This window comes from Acanthochromis polyacanthus, chromosome 21 (genome assembly GCF_021347895.1).
Source record: "Acanthochromis polyacanthus isolate Apoly-LR-REF ecotype Palm Island chromosome 21, KAUST_Apoly_ChrSc, whole genome shotgun sequence".
In the NCBI taxonomy this organism is placed as follows: Eukaryota; Metazoa; Chordata; class Actinopteri; family Pomacentridae; genus Acanthochromis; species Acanthochromis polyacanthus.
Window position 1 is genome coordinate 30,962,506 of NC_067133.1, and position 15,764 is coordinate 30,978,269.

The 15,764-nt window shown below is 44.0% G+C and overlaps 2 protein-coding genes across 3 annotated transcripts; one reads left to right on the plus strand and one right to left on the minus strand.

Moving 5' to 3' along the window:
• The first annotated feature begins 3 nt into the window (after positions 1 to 3).
• Positions 4 to 5,167, plus strand: dnaja3a (DnaJ heat shock protein family (Hsp40) member A3a). The gene is given in 12 exon segments (XM_022195345.2): positions 4 to 252; positions 1,904 to 2,040; positions 2,114 to 2,197; positions 2,297 to 2,309; positions 2,312 to 2,502; positions 2,593 to 2,745; positions 2,855 to 3,002; positions 3,715 to 3,779; positions 3,892 to 4,020; positions 4,087 to 4,202; positions 4,283 to 4,380; positions 4,690 to 5,167. Coding segments are annotated over 12 exon segments (1,365 nt in total). The 5' UTR covers positions 4 to 44; the 3' UTR covers positions 4,713 to 5,167.
• A 43-nt stretch (positions 5,168 to 5,210) lies between these two features.
• hmox2b (heme oxygenase 2b) lies at positions 5,211 to 11,692 on the minus strand. Of its 2 annotated transcripts, none has more exons than XM_022195346.2 (6): positions 11,573 to 11,692; positions 9,809 to 9,909; positions 9,584 to 9,701; positions 8,520 to 9,011; positions 8,037 to 8,160; positions 5,211 to 7,635 (listed from the first exon to the last, which is right to left on the minus strand). In XM_022195346.2, the coding sequence occupies exons 2-6, from the start codon at positions 9,865 to 9,867 to the stop codon at positions 7,508 to 7,510; spliced, it is 921 nt and encodes a 306-aa protein (XP_022051038.1). In that variant the 5' UTR covers positions 9,868 to 9,909; positions 11,573 to 11,692; the 3' UTR covers positions 5,211 to 7,507. The 2 variants fall into 2 exon arrangements, with proteins under 2 accessions (XP_022051038.1, XP_022051039.1); XM_022195347.2 differs by lacking the exon at positions 11,573 to 11,692 and adding an exon at positions 11,130 to 11,244.
• Between the last annotated feature and the right edge of the window lie 4,072 nt (positions 11,693 to 15,764).

Here is a 15,764-nt window from a genome sequence, read left to right on the forward strand (position 1 = left end):
TCCCAGACATGCGCAGTGAGTGAGAAGCAAGGACCAGTGAAGGCATGATGGCGTCCTCAGCTGCTCGCTGCTCCTCACGCTGGATCTCCGCCGCCGTGTCCGCGGGACGCCGGAGGGCCGCCGGGGCTGCTGTCTGCTGCCGCCCTGGAGCCGTCCGGAGCCTCTCTACCCCAGGAGGAGACAAACTGTGCCGTGGAGGGATCGTGGTGTGCGGCGGAGCGGGGAAAGCGGTGACATTGAGAGGGCTGTCAGGTGAGTATCGCCGTATGGAGCAAGGCTAGGCTACGCTAAGCTAAGCTAACATTCTGGTAGTTTCTGGTTAAGACAGCAACATAAATGCAGCTGGAGGCTTCTTTAGACATGAGCTCATAACACCTGCTGCACTTTAACACTTTTTTAAAATTTAAATCAGCTTGACGTCATCAGGTTGAATCTGCAGGTAAAGGTGATCATCTCACCTGCATTCAGTCCAGGTGTTTGTTTCAGTTCAGATCCAGTCTGCAGAATTTAATTCAGGGCAGGATGGACAACAGGAAGGCGTCATTTCTTTATTTTATATTTTTTTAAAAACTGTAAATCCTGTAAATTATAGTCTAACAGTTATCAGAAACCAGATTATAGTCATGACGTTTGGAAGAAACGCTTCATTCTCCTGACATCATCCTGATTAGACTTAATGATCAGCTGTAGGTTTAAATGAACCGATCAGTTTTTAATGTAACACCTTAAATCCACTCAAAGATCTCCAGAAATAATCACTAACCTCCATCAGATCTCACCTGGACTGAGCTTCAGGATCAGTTTTTAGTCGCTTACAGTTTTCTGCTTTTATCTAAGATTAAATCATCTCCATGTCTGGAGGTCTGGAGGTTTCTTAAGTCTTCTTTCAGGTTGATTTAAATGGACTGTTCAGTAAATAACCGTTTACTGTGCAGAAATTCAATCAATCAAAGTTATCTGTTTAATCCTTTACAGCAGCCAGACAGCTTCACAGTAAAAACAAGAGAATAACTTTAGACAGAGACAGCAGGAAAATATACAATAAACAGCAATAAAACACTGAAATATATGTCTAGACGTTAGGACATAAATGCTGTAAATAAAACGTCAGCTTGGTATTAAAGCTGTTTTAAACAGAAAGGTTTGATTTAAAAACACCCAGGTCAGTGATGATGGACCGTCACCTCACGGTTTATATTTAAAATAATAATAATAACTTTATTCATATAGCAGTCCTAAGAGCAGCATTCACAAAGAGGTTTACAGTTAAAACATGAAGCACAGAAAATCAGACAAGATGTAGGAGACAAGTCAGAGCAGTCAGTTAAAATAAATGGTAAAAATGACAATAAATTTAATGAATAATTGGTGAGATTAAAGACTAAAACAAAGGAAGTAGGTTTGAAAATTAAAGGATAAGATTGAAGGTTAAAATTAAAAGTCAAAATATTAGAGAATTAAAGAATTATAGAGATAAAAGTCAAATAAAACCAGAGAAAACGTCTAAAATACACAGATTTAATACAGAATAAAACACTAAAACTAAACAGAGATAAAAGTAAACTTCACATAAAAGCAAGTCAGTAAAAGAAGCGATTTAAAAGAAGTTTCTGATCTCCTCAGGTAGGTGGTTCCAGAGTGGAGGTCCTGACGGAGAACGCTCGGTCACCTTCAGATTTAAACCTCCAGAAGGATCCTTCTGAGGATCATAACAGGTCATCAGATCCCAAAGATCCAAATCGAGGACTGGAGAGCTTTAAACGTGATCAGTAAAACCTTAAAATCAGTTCTAAAACCAACAGGGAGCCAGGATAGGAGGACTGTGGTCTGATTAACTGATCCAGATCTGCAGCTTTATTTACCAGCATCTCCTCACCCTGTCGCCCTGCTGGACTCCTCTCAGGCCTCAGATCTCCTCAGGCCGTCTACTCGCTGTCCTTCCACACCAGCGCCGCCTCCAGCAGCAAGCAGGACTTCTACCAGATCCTCGGGGTTCCTCGCTCCGCCACCCAGAAGGAGATCAAGAAGGCCTACTACCAGGTGTGTTCCTCTGACGGTTGGTCCTCAGCCGACCAATCGTCTCAGCAGCTGACGGTGTGTTTGTTGTCCTCAGATGGCTAAGAAGTACCACCCTGACACCAACAAAGACGACCCACAAGCAAAGGAGAAGTTTGCTCAGCTGGCTGAAGCGTATGAGGTTTGGTTTCAGACTTTGTTCTCCACAGAGGAACTGTTCCAGCTCCTCCAGTCCAAGCACCTCGTTAGACAGAAGAATGAATCCTCTGTTTCCTCACAGGTCCTCGGGGATGAGTCAAGAGGAAGCAGTACGACACCTACGGCTCGGCCGGCTTCGATGGCGGTCAGGCCGGAGGAGGACAGCGGTACTGGAGCGGACAGACCAGCAGCGTGGACCCAGAGGAGCTGTTCCGCAAGATCTTTGGAGAGTTCTCTGGAGGTCGTGGCTTTGGAGACTTCAACGCCATATTTGATCAGCCACAGGAGGTCAGTGGGACGAGCAGGAGTGAAGTAAAACCCAGCGATCTGTTTCTGTTCCACTGCTGACCAGCTTCTGCCTCCGTCTGCTTCCTGCAGTACATCATGGAGCTGACCTTCACCCAGGCAGCCAAGGGCGTCAACAAAGAGGTCTCCATCAGCATGGAGGCATCCTGCCAGCGCTGCGACGGGAAAGGCCACGAGCCGGGCACCAAGGTGCAGCACTGCCACCACTGCAACGGCTCCGGCATGGTGAGAACCCAGAGGAACCCAGAGGAACCCAGAGGAACCAGAGGAACCCAGAGGAACCCTGACCCTGACCGCTGCTGGCCCTGACCTGTTAAAATGTTTCTGTCTGCAGGAGACGGTGAACACGGGACCGTTCGTGATGCGCTCCACGTGTCGGCGCTGCGGCGGTAAAGGATCCGTGATCTCCACTCCATGTAGCTCGTGCCGTGGAACCGGACAGACCAAGCAGAGGAAGAACGTCATGGTTCCTGTTCCTGCAGGTCAGTCACTGCTTCCATCCTGGAGAAACCTCAGATGTTTGTTCTGTTCACAGGAGCATGAAGCAGGACGTGTTGGAGGCAGCTGTAGATAAACACCTCTGCTTAAACACTTGATCTGCTGCTAGTTTAGATTCTGTTCCTTTTTTACCAGATTAACTGAGAAACTCGTCCTCACTGGAGATTTACAACGGTGGAAAAAGCTTTCAGACATCCCATACATTTGTGAAACATCACATTTAGAATCAGTCTGAGGTCTTCAGTTAACTTATTGTAGTCCAGTCACAGCCATAAACACATCCTAACAATTCATTAAAAACTTCAAACTGATTGGCTTCATAAAATAAGAAGTTCTGAGAATTGGGTCATTTTGGTAGAATTTAGTTTTCTTAGTTTTTCTTGCAGACAATAAAAACATCGTGTGTCTGTCTGATGCAGCCACACCTTCAGAAACGCTGAAAGATCTTTACACAAATAGTTTGTGATGATATTAGAGATTGTGTAAAATTTAAGGGTGTCTGAAAACCTTTTTCTACCGCAGTAATCAGCTGCTCCATGAACACATTCAGAATAAATGTTCATGTTTGGCTCCAAATAACATTTGAACATCTTTAAACCATGCAGAAGGTTGATCAGATCCTGGAGGTTGATCAGATCCTGGAGGTTGATCAGATCCTGGAGGTTGATCAGATCCTGGTCATCGTTTCTCTTTCAGGAGTGGAGGATGGTCAGACGGTCAGAATGCCCGTTGGAAAGAAGGAGATCTTCATCACGTTCAGGGTTGGTATCTGCTGGACATCTGCTGCTAATCTCACTAGTAGGAACATGGACCTCTTAGCTTCAGGACTCTGTCAGCTCAGTTCAGATGTGAATGAAGTTCTGATGTGTTCAGGTCCAGAAGAGCTCCGTGTTCAGGAGGGACGGCGCCGACATCCACTCTGACCTCCATGTCTCTGTGGGACAGGCCATCCTGGGCGGGACCGCCAGAGCCCAGGGCCTCTACGAAACCCTCAACCTGTCTGTAAGTACCAACACAAGCTGAAACATCTCAACCAGAGTAGAAACCAACCGCTGGATCTGTGCTCAGATTCCTGCAGGCATCCAGACGGACCAGAAGATCCGTCTGACGGGGAAAGGAATCGCTCGGGTCAGCGGGTACGGCTTTGGAGATCACTACGTCCACGTCAAAATAAAGATACCAAAGTAAGACTCCAGAGGGAGATGATGGAGATGATTGGATGGATGGAGGACCAGGTTGACAGTGAAGGTTGTCTTCTGTGCAGGACGCTGACAGACCGACAGAGATCTCTGCTGATGAGCTACGCTGAGGACGAGACGGACGTGGAGGGGACGGTGAACGGCGTGACGGCCACCAGCTCAGGTACCGGGACGTTCTCTATCAGGTCGGAACCATAAACCGGGTTAGAGGAGGAGGGTGCAGTGTTGGTCTGTGTCCAGGTGGGGGCAGCAGTGGTAAGGTCTGAGGAGGAAGTGGAGCACCAGGAGGGCTTCTTCTCCAAAATGAAGTCCATGTTTAGTTCCTCCTGACGGCCACAGACCAGAAGGGCTGGTTCCTGGATTCTCTCATGACTCTGGTTCTGTTCTGGTTTGTGGCCGTCAGCAAGAGATGAGATGTTTGGTCTTCATCTGAGATGTTTCTGCTGCTTTAAGCTCTTCTGTCCTCTTTAAGGTAAAAGATCATCCTGGAACTGAGACTGAGTCAGAGGACAAAGAAAGAAAGGAGGAGCAGTGGGTTCTGGATGGATCCTGAAGGTTGTGGTTGGATCCTGAAGGTTCTGGATGGATCTTTACAGACTGATCTGCCGTTCTGTCCACAACCAGAGGATCTTCCTGCTCCAGCTCCACTGAGACTGATTTGTGCTGCAGGCAGAGCGCTGATGGAGAACCACAGATGAACTCCTTCAATGACTCCTGGTTCAGTCTCGAGTTTTACTGAAGGTTCAGTCATCTCCTTATTAATCCTCCAGGTCTGTTTCCATGTTTAACGTTCAGTTTGCAGCCGTTTCTTTACTAAACTGTCTGTGAACTTTCTGTGCTGTTTAATCCAGAATCATGCGTGTCCATGGACAGGTCATACGTGATCCATGCATCATATAGAAGACAGATGTTGTACAGCTGTAATAAAGCTCTGAGAGGAGAAACTGAAACGTTGTGTCATGTGTTTGAGATAAAAACATCCAGACTGCAGCAGAAGTTTGGAAAGTGGTTTAATTGTTTCGTCACTAATAAAGCTCTGTACAGACAGAAGGATTTATATTTCATAGATTTCATTCAGAACCAACATGAACCAGTCGAGCTCCATCTGATTTATGGCCTCCTGAGATTAAAGTCTGTCTAAAAACACTGAAGCTTTCTTACATCACACCTTATGATACAAATGTAAAAACAACAGAAACTCCAGAGTGAATGAACCCTGATTAGTCTCTGCATTAATGTGACTCACTGAAACACCTGTGTGATAACCAGCTGCTGTTCTAACCCTGGTCCTGAAGCTTCATTAGAGAACAGACTCAATCAGGACAAATACTAAGTTCAACCGTTAAACACTGCATCCAGGAGAAATATTCCTCCTCAAACTGATAAAACTGAACGTGTCTACTGGGATGTGCAGTATCTGATGATCTCCTCTATAGATGGATCACATCTGTAACCTTCATGAGCTTCTACTTCTGGTAACTCTGTCCTAATGTAGGCTCCAGCAGGCAGAACTAATCAATCACTGCATCGTCAAACCAACAGGCAGTTTTTAAACAAGGTGCACGATCACAGATTGAGGAGCAGGATAGTGGAGGCGAGCATGCATCAGGAGAGATTAAATATTCTTCACTGCTGATTCCAGTCAGCCGTGTTCAGAGGATCACGTATGAATCATGACATGTAAGAATACAAGAAGACAGTTTATATTTCCAAAATAAACCTCCTGTCTCTCATCACAGTTATTAGATTATTAATTCAAAGTTTTACTGAACTACAAACCTAAATGTGGAAATAAACTGTTCAGATTAAACAGGTTTTCTAACTCACTGCAGGTTCCTGTTCGCGTCACCATTCATTTCTCTGCAGTTTTTTTACAGTTTAGAAGCCAAGGAACGCAGCGTCCACGGACTTTTCTCAGCCATAGGAGCTTCAGTAGAAAGCAGCTGGACTTCTGATTACTACGATGACCGAGGATCTCCACAGACATGAGCTTAATCATTAAATGAATAAAGTCCAGTGGATATTATGCAGATTGCACGAATTATTCTCCCAAGGAACGCGGTGGATGTGACAAACTGCAGCTGTGAATAATTCCTACTTTTGAAGAAATTTTGATAGTTTGAAGACATTTTAAAGTCATTTTGGACCCATTTTTAGTATTTTTTAATCCTTCAGCCATTCCAGATGATTAACTCACTGTGGACAGATTTTCAGCAGTTTATGAGGATTTTTTTCAGGTTCTGGACAACTGTGAGTAATTTCTAGTCATTTCAGGGTGATTTTTGACTAATTTTAACAACATTTTAGGACACACTTTTCTGAGGTGTTTTTATTGTTTTAGTCATTTCTGGAACCCTTCTAAGCCAGCCCAGATGTTTAACTCATTTTGGACAGCTTGTTAACAGGAATAGAGGACTTTTTTGAATAAGTTCTGGACAAATTTCTAATAGTTTTGGACAAATGTGGATCCTTGTGGTCCTACTACAAATCCATGGCTCAGGACTTATCCGTCAGAAATGATCCAACGATGAGCAGCCTTGGAGGAGTCCTGCTTTCTGAGCGCTTTTCTACTTTTGTGCCTGTTTTAATCTCAAACGTTTACCCGTCCGGTGGTCACACCTCAACACTTTTATGATTTTATTACTTTAGACGTTTCATTGAGAGTTAAATGTCTTGTTGTGCTGGAAGTTATGAAGCTCCTCTTAATTCAGTTATTTACTAATTAAATGCATCGTAATGTTAAACTTTTATCTCTTTATGCCTCATCAGCTGTAAATGTTTAAATCCAATCAGCATTGAAGTTTATGTGGTTTGGAAATATGCATAGAAATAATGTTAATAATACTAAATAAGTGTCTAACAGCTGAGCATTCAGTGTAGAAATCAACAGCAGTCTGTCCAGCAAAACCCTGCTGAGCTCAGCATGAAACTATAATAATAATGAAAAACTCCATTAACTTAGCTGTAGTCCAAAACCAGACTGCACTAAAACACCACCGTACTGTCAGATTCAATAAAAGTTGACTAAAACTGGTGAAAATGTCGCTTCAATCAGAGAATCAGAAACAGTGACGGTAGATGTGGATGAATCAGAAACACTGGGAGGAGGTAGAAAAATAAAAACTATGAAGGACATAAGTGTAGCTGGATGGATGGACGGATGGATGGATGGACGTCCAGATGGTCCTACACATCATTTATCTGGAATAACAACAGTTTATCTCCTATGGGTCTCCCTCACCAGGAAACAGAACGTTTGTATGAACCTCTGACGGCTCTCCTTCCTGTCCTCACATCAGGTACCAGGCAGCCAATCCAGCCAAGGCAGCAAACCAGGTAGCAAACAGCACCTGTCCGGTGGGGTGTCGGAGGACGGCCATGGCCAGCTGACAGAAGTACGCCGTCCCACCTGAAGCCGCTGAGATAGCAGAAAGAAAACCAGAACAGCACCATCACGTATGATCAAACCACACGGGTCACCATCCATCTATCCATCCATCATCTGTACATCCATCCATCCATCCATCATCTATACATCATTCCATCTATCCACCTACCCATCCATCCATCTATCCATCCATCCATCTACCTACCCATCCATCCATCCATCCATCATCTGTACATCCATCCATCCATCCATCATCTATACATCATTCCATCTATCCACCTACCCATCCATCCATCTATCCATCCATCCATCTACCTACCCATCCATCCATCCATCCATCATCTGTACATCCATCCATCCATCCATCATCTATACATCATTCCATCTATCCACCTACCCATCCATCCATCCATCCATCCATCCATCCTCACCCATCTTGGCAGCATAATAAGGACATTTGCTGATGTCTCCTCCCATCCCTCCATGAACCTCCATCCCAGCATCTAGAACCTCCTCCTGGATGGATTTTCCAATTTCTTCTAACTCGTCAAACACCTGCCAGAAAAACAGAGTTTACAGTCAGACTGATTGCACAAACTGATCTGGGATCATAGAAAGCACTTTAATAATATTATTACTATCATTATTGTTATTGTCAGCAGCAGGTACAGTCTGGTACAGTCTCATTATCCACACTGATACAGAGATCTAACCTGCCATGTGGACTGACTGCAGAGGTCTGATTATTGATCCTGGATCATCTCAGATTATTGATTAGCTAGCAGGTGTATTGATTGTGACTAATCCTGATAATATTGATCAGAACTCTGAGCTGGACCAGTCTGGTCTGCTACTTCTGAACCTTCATTCCTTAAATCCGGTGACTGATCTGAACACAGTGAAAGCTGCTGCACCTCCATGTTGAAGAGGAAGGCCTTGACGGCTTCGTCCACCAGCCTCTTCTTGGTGTGCAGGTCCAGGTCCAGCTCGTTCATGCGGCTGCGGTAGAGCTGCTTGAAGGCTTTGGCGCTGTGGATGGCATCGAACTGGTAGAACTCCAGGCCCTCTCCGGTGGGCGGCAGCTTCAAGGCCCTCTGAGCCACCTTCTTCAGAACCTGGCCTCCAGACAGGTCCCCCATGTAGCGGGTGTAGGCGTGGGCCACCAGCAGGACCGGGTCCTCCTGCCCCACCTGGTGGATGCGGTCCACGTAGTGCTGGGTGGCCTGGGAGCAGCTCACCTGGCTCTGCCAGTCCGGACCGTAGAAGTACTGGAGGTCCCGGGCCAGAGCTTCATGTCGGTGAAGCTCTGCAGGAAAGTACAGAGGAGCAAAGTGGGGGTGGTCCTTGTTCCTCTCGATCTCCTCCTCCATGGCTGAGTAGGTGTAGTAGAGCGCCACAGCGCCCCTCTGAGGAGGACAGAGGAACTGTTAGTGGAGCAGAAACGTGCTGTCTGCTGCTGGATCTTCTGTCCTTCCTGCTCTGTTGCCTCTGTTTGTTTGCAGGTAAACATTTATTTATAGAATTTATTCAGACATGTCCCGGTACCATAAAACCAAAAAAAAAGAAAATAAACACATAAAAAAAGAACCAAATCCACAGCTTTAAATACCGTCTGAAAACAGCGACATGTTCACATCAAACCTGATTTCTTTATATCCCATTATTAATAACATTTTAAATAGTTTTATAGTCGGACTCATTTTTAGATCATCATCCAGAATGTTCACACACTGATAAACTTCATCTCCGTTCTTAGTTCCAGCTAAGCTCGTTTCTGTTTCTTCTCGTGGAGGAACTTGTTGTTTGGTCTGAATATTATCTGTGCAGCTCTAAGTTTAATTAAATGCTTAAATTTCTCAGTATTTGTGTTGGAGAACAGTCCGTTAGTCGCTCATTCTGCTCATATCATCGATATAAATAATAAAAACATGCTGTCAAGAAGATCTTTCTCCCATCAGTGTGACTCCTTCAGACAGACCTTGAACAGCTCTTTACGGATCCGTCCTCTCAGGAAATCTTTCACAAACTGAGTGTTCTCGGCCTTTTCATGGATCTCTTTGGTTCCTGCTGCCAACATCTCAGACAGATCCTCTGGACTGAGGAGAAATAAAGAAAGAAATAAACGTGTTTGATGGAACCAGAAGCTCCTGATTAGTTTCTCATTTCAGTGTCAAACAGGAACACCACAGTAGCAGAGCTTCACCTGAGGGCGTCCTCCTTCCCATCATGCACCAGTCCTCCTCCATTAGCTGCTGCCTCCATCTGATCCGCTGACGGTAGCAGATCTTTGAAATCAGTAGAAGCCTGAAAGGAGCAGCACAGAGTTAGTTTAGATCTGTCATATTTAACTGTCATCACATTACCTCTAAACGCTGGAATAGTTCAGCTCAAACAGTAGCACCAATAGTAGCTTGTATGAGTATAATTTATCAATATTAGTCAATAAGTTGAGTATTGACTTTAAAACTGCTGACTGGCGTAAATGAGAGAACCATAAAACTGATAAAGCCTAAAAACACACAAACACGACGTTCAGCAGTTTAAAATCACTTAGAAATGACCTTATTTTTAAAGAAAATCATTTTTTTCAAAGAAGATAGCATTAAATGAATGATAAATCCAGTGTAGACATAGTTAATGTGCTAAATGACTATTGTAGCTGTAAACAGCTGATTCTTAATGGAATATCTCCATAGGGGTACAGAGGAACATTTCCAGCAACCATCACTCCTGTGTTCTAATGCTACATTGTGTTAGCTAATGGTGCTGAAAGGCTCATTGATGATTAGAAAACCCTTGTTCAGTTATGTTAGCACATGGATAAAAGAGGGAGTTTTACTGGAAAACATGGAATTATCTGGATGAGCCCAGACTTTTGGACGGTAGTGTACATATGCAGACTGTACATCTACTTTACCAAGAATCTACAGTCTACTAGCGTTTCCTAATTAAACTCATCTTGAAGGACAGAAGAAAAACCTCCAAAGGTTCTTGAGGTGTTTCAGTTGAAGCCAAACTGTCCTATAAACATGTAGGAGGACACCAGAATCAGCAGGATTCATCTCTAAGTGGCATTCAGCAGAAATTCATCCTGTTGTTGAGATATTTCCACCAAACCTGGGGCTGACCAGCCGACTAATCCATCCATACACCTCATCTACTGCAGATTACCCCTCAGACTTTTCCTTTGACCCCTCTGATGTCCCAAACCCCAGATTGAGAACCTTCTTCTCACCCAAACTTTCCTCTCTTCAACCTCTTTGACAGACTCGTGACAAATGACCCCAAACCTTTCAATGGAAGTCTAGATTACACATTGGATTATTAAAGACAACTTTTCCTGAGTAAGGAGGAAAAACCACAGACCATAATTTAATGCACTAAAAACCACAATCACCATATTAAAACTGTTAATAATCACTAACTAAGTGTATGAAACCTGCTGATGTTTAAACTGACCCGTGGAGGAAACTCAGTGAAATAAAAGACAGAACACGATCCAGATAGTTCACATTAACCCTCACCTAAAAGACAGCAGATTCCTCTCAGCTGGAGAGAGCTCTGGTGGATGTTTGGAGGACAGAGGAGCTAAAAGGACAGAACAGAAGCCTTCAACACAAAAGGCTGACATCAGAGCAGGCCTTCTGGTGTTTACCAGCAGCCACAGAGCAGCTAGAACAAACAGAAGCACCTTATTAAAGTCATTTAAGGCCATCCAGCCCCTCCTCTAACCAGAAAACCACCTGTCTCCAGCTTTAGAGGACATCAGAAGAGATGCTCCAACTTATATTCAGACTAACAGCTAACTTTACCGGCTAGCTCAGTTAGCTACAGCTAGCCACGTACAAAGAACAAACGGAGGAATAATCCCCGGTAACGATTAGTTCCAGTGCGAAGGGACGCGTTTATTCACGTCCAGGTTCGGTTTGATGTCGCTGAAGTCAGAGAAGACAGAAGCAGAACAAACCTTCTCCGGTACACCGAACAAACCGGGATGCGGAGCTCAACGAAGCCTGACGTCTGACTCCGCCCCCAGCCGGCCGCAATGGTCACGTGGTTCCCTCCAGGAAGCTGACGTCATTTTGTAGTCCGTTACGCATCGAAGTGTAGTTCTTACTGGGCAGTGCTACCTGTGTGGCTGGGTTACTGCTTCCGATGCCACTACGAGTACTGACTTACAACTAATAGTATGAACCGTGTTAGTTCATATTAATATTATTACTACTAGTAGTATTATTAATATTATTATTAGTGATAGTAGTACTATTAGCATTATTAGTAATAGTAGTACTATTGGTATTATTATTATTATTAGTAGTAGTAGTACTATTAGTATTGTTATTAATAGTAGTACGAGTAGCAGTAAGTAGTAAATCATGATGCTGAATGGCCACACACTCTGACACTGAATATTTGGATGTTACATTTTTATTTAGTTTTTGTTTGCCAAATCTCTATATCATGGATGATAGATAGATAGATAGATAGATAGATGGATGGATGGATGGGTGGATGGGTGGATGGATGGATGATGGATGGATGTATGGATGATGGATGTATGGATGATGGATGATGACTGGATGGTGGATGGTGGATGGATGGATGATGGATGGATGGATGGTGGATCAGGAATTTAAAGCCATGAATACATATTAGGAATATGTCTGATGACCCACTAATGGTGTGAACATGGAAAATTAGAACATCTGTGGAGTCCTAACCTTGCCAGCAAGTTGATTTCTTGCGATATTTGTAAGTTCACAAATCTCTCAAGAAACCATCTTGCTCCGCTCCTGCCTTCACTTTTCGTACAGCACCAAGTTAGTTCGGGCCAATCACGCAGCAGTATTCGTGTGTGGGGGGGGATAATGTGCTGGATATCCGGGTGTGACGACAACACCAAGCGCCAATAGATCAAAACAAACATAGCAACGGAGGACAACGATCGCAGTGTTTCCCCTGGGTTGAAATGGCTGTGAGGTGGTGGAGTGTAGGCAAGGGCCAACGGGGGGGGGGGGGTGAGTGGTTTGTGTGTGAGTGGTTTGTGCCGGGCAGACGAGCGGCGGCAGGTGTTAGCCAACCAGCTAGCGGGGCAGACCGGGGGAGAGCGGCCGGGGGACCGCACAGTTAAAAATGACAGCTCCGGTGGCTTGGTGCTTTCCGTTTGTTTTTTTTGGGCGCGGACCAGTGAGGCGGCAATTTCGGCAAAATTGTAGTGAGGCGGTGGCCTATACCAGCGAGGCGGCCCGCCTCGTCGGTCACATAGGAGGGGAAACACTGCGATCGTGTAGATGCTGCTATTAAGTCAGTTTTACTTTGACCACACCATAGCACCTGCGCGCAACCCGATGACCACATATTAAAGTTTGCCGCGATTGGCTAAAACCAAACCTGTCAGAGGCGGGACATACTGTTGCATTGTCCAATCCGTGCCTCTTTCCTCCGAACGGATTTACATGGAGCGGTCCCAGATTGATATTGCGGAGTACTATCAAGTACTACACAATTATTAACCTGGCTATTGCCAGGTTAGTGGAGTCCCACCAGACCAGGACCTTCTTCTCAACGGTGTTTCATCTGAGGAGCTTCAGAAAGGTTCGTCTTACTGAGCCACACATCGATCCATTAGAACACTGAGAGCTGTGAGCTGTTGGAAGAAGACATGGCTGATTCAACACTTGTATAATTTTAATGTAAATTAATATCAGAAGCAGATTTACTGCAGTTACAGTTGCAAGAAAAAGTATGTGAACCCTTTGGGATTACATGGATTTCTGCATACATTGGTCATAAAATATGTTCTGATCTTCATCTAAGTCATATAACTAGACAAACACAGTCTGCTAAAATAGTACAGCACAAAAAATGTATAGGTTTTCATGTTTTTATTGAATACAACAGGTAAACATTCAAAGTGCAGGGTGGAAAAAGTATGTGAACCCCTAGGCCAATTACTTCTTCAAGAGCTGATTGGAGCCAGGTGTGAACCAACCTGGACTCCAATCAATGTGATGAGGCGGAATGTGTTGATTAAAGTTGTCCTGCTCTATAAAAGACACCCACCAGTTTAGAATTTCTGTATTATTGTAGTATTGCCTGATGTGAACCATGCTTCACACAAAGGAGCTCTCAGAAGATCTTCGATCAAGAATTGTTGATTTGTATAAAGCTGGAAAGGGTTACAAAAGTATCACCAAAAGCCTTGCTGTCTATGTGCCAATGCTAAGACAGATTGTCTACAAATGGAGAAAGTTCAGCACTGTTGCAACTCTCGCTGGATGTGGTCGTCCTGTTAAGATGACTGCCAGAGCACAGCGCAGAATCGTAAATGAGGTGAAGAAGAATTCCTAGAGTGTCATCTGAAGACCTACAGAAACCTCTGGCACATGCTAAGATTATTGTTGATGTATCTACCATAAGAAAAACACTTAACAAGAATGGAATCCATGGGAGGACACCACGGAGGAAGCCATTGCTGTCCAAGAGAAACATTGCTGCACGCTTGAAGTTTGCAAAAGAGCACCGAGATGTTCCACAGCACTACTGGCAAAATATTCTGTGGACAGATGAGACCAAAATTGAATTGTTTGGAAAAAACACACAACGGTATGTGTGGAGAAAAGAAGGCACAGCACAGCAACATAAAAACATCATCCCAACTGTGAAATATAGTGGAGGAAGCATCATGGTTTGGGGGTGCTTTGCTGCCTCAGGGCCTGGACGGATTGCTGTCATCGACAGAAAAATGAAGACATTTTGCAGGAAAACCTCAGACCATCTGTCCGCCAACTGAAACTCAAGAGAGGATGGTGATGCAACAGGACAACGACCCAAAACATAAAAGTAAAACAACAACAGAATGGCTTCAACAGAACATCGGCATTCTGGAGTGGCCCAGCCAGAGTCCTGACCTCAACCCCATTGAGATGCTGTGGCATGACCTCAAGAGAGCAATTCACACCAGACAGCCAAAGACCATTGCTGAACTGAAACAGTTTTGTTCAGAGGAATGGTCTAAAATTCCTCCTGATCGTTGTGCAGGTCTGATCTGCAACTACAGGAAGCGTTTGGTTGAGGTTATTGCTGCCAAAGGAGGGTCAACCAGTTCTTAAATTTAAAGGTTCACATACTTTTTCCACCCTGCACTTTGAATGTTTACCTGTTGTATTCAATAAAAACATGAAAACCTCTACATTTTTTGTGCTGTACTATTTTAGCAGACTGTGTTTGTCTAGTTATATGACTTAGATGAAGATCAGAACATATTTTATGACCAATGTATGCAGAAATCCATGTAATCCCAAAGGGTTCACATATTTTTTCTTGCAACTGTAGATTAAAGTACTGCAGTATTTTACTGATTTATTGTCCCTGTACTACTGCATTATATGTCATAAAAATTCAGAAATGATAAATTATCACCATTTAAAGAACCAGGATGGTATCAGATGTCTGAAAGAGAACAACCACCAGATGGCATTCCTGGATTACAGCTCATTTAACTTAGTCTCTATTTCTAATTTCTGACTTCATGTTTCGGCTGAGCACAGATGATAAACAGTTATTAAACCGTTTCATCATGTTTGTGTTGTTGGTTTATTCCAGGGCAAAGTCATCCATCCCTCCTCAGAGTGGATCTTCATATTGTTGCAGCTGCAAATTGCAAATTTGGAAGGTGGAAATGAAATATTTAAATTTTTTCCCCCATGATAAGAAATGACTTTTTGGCATTGCCTCCTGTTGCTCTCCACGACCTCACTGAGAGGATTACAGATGTGAAGTTCTTCCTCAGCAGCATCAGTGATCATCAGTTATAGTTTCATTATACAGCAGCAGATCCTAACATCCCTCAGTAAACCCAACAACGACCTTCTGAACAACAGCAACGTGGAGAGAAAACGTCTTCTAACAGCATAAGAAAAATCCAATAAAACCAAAAACCACCCTCAGTCTGTCGACCTCCACCGGCTGGATTGAAAGAAAAGATGACAACGCAGCAAACACTGGACAGGAGGAGAGGAAATAACAGCGATACCTGCAGAAATGTGCCTGGACTGACAGGAAACAGCACAATCAGCTCACCTGGTTCAGGATAAAGTGACCACACTCTCCTTCTACCTGCAGGTCAGCAGACATGGAGCTGATAGTTATGCTAGAAT

What these genes read in the sequence shown, in the direction of transcription:
- hmox2b (XM_022195346.2), bottom strand. Translation starts at nt 9,867, where the DNA reads ATGGAGGCAGCAGCTAATGGAGGAGGACTGGTGCATGATGGGAAGGAG. An exon ending in GGGAAGGAGGACGCCCTCAG is followed by an intron (nt 9,702 to 9,808) that starts GTGAAGCTCTGC and finishes ATTTCTCCTCAG; the next exon opens with TCCAGAGGATCTGTCTGAGA. An exon ending in CCTTCCTCTTCAACATGGAG is followed by an intron (nt 8,161 to 8,519) that starts GTGCAGCAGCTT and finishes TTTTTCTGGCAG; the next exon opens with GTGTTTGACGAGTTAGAAGA.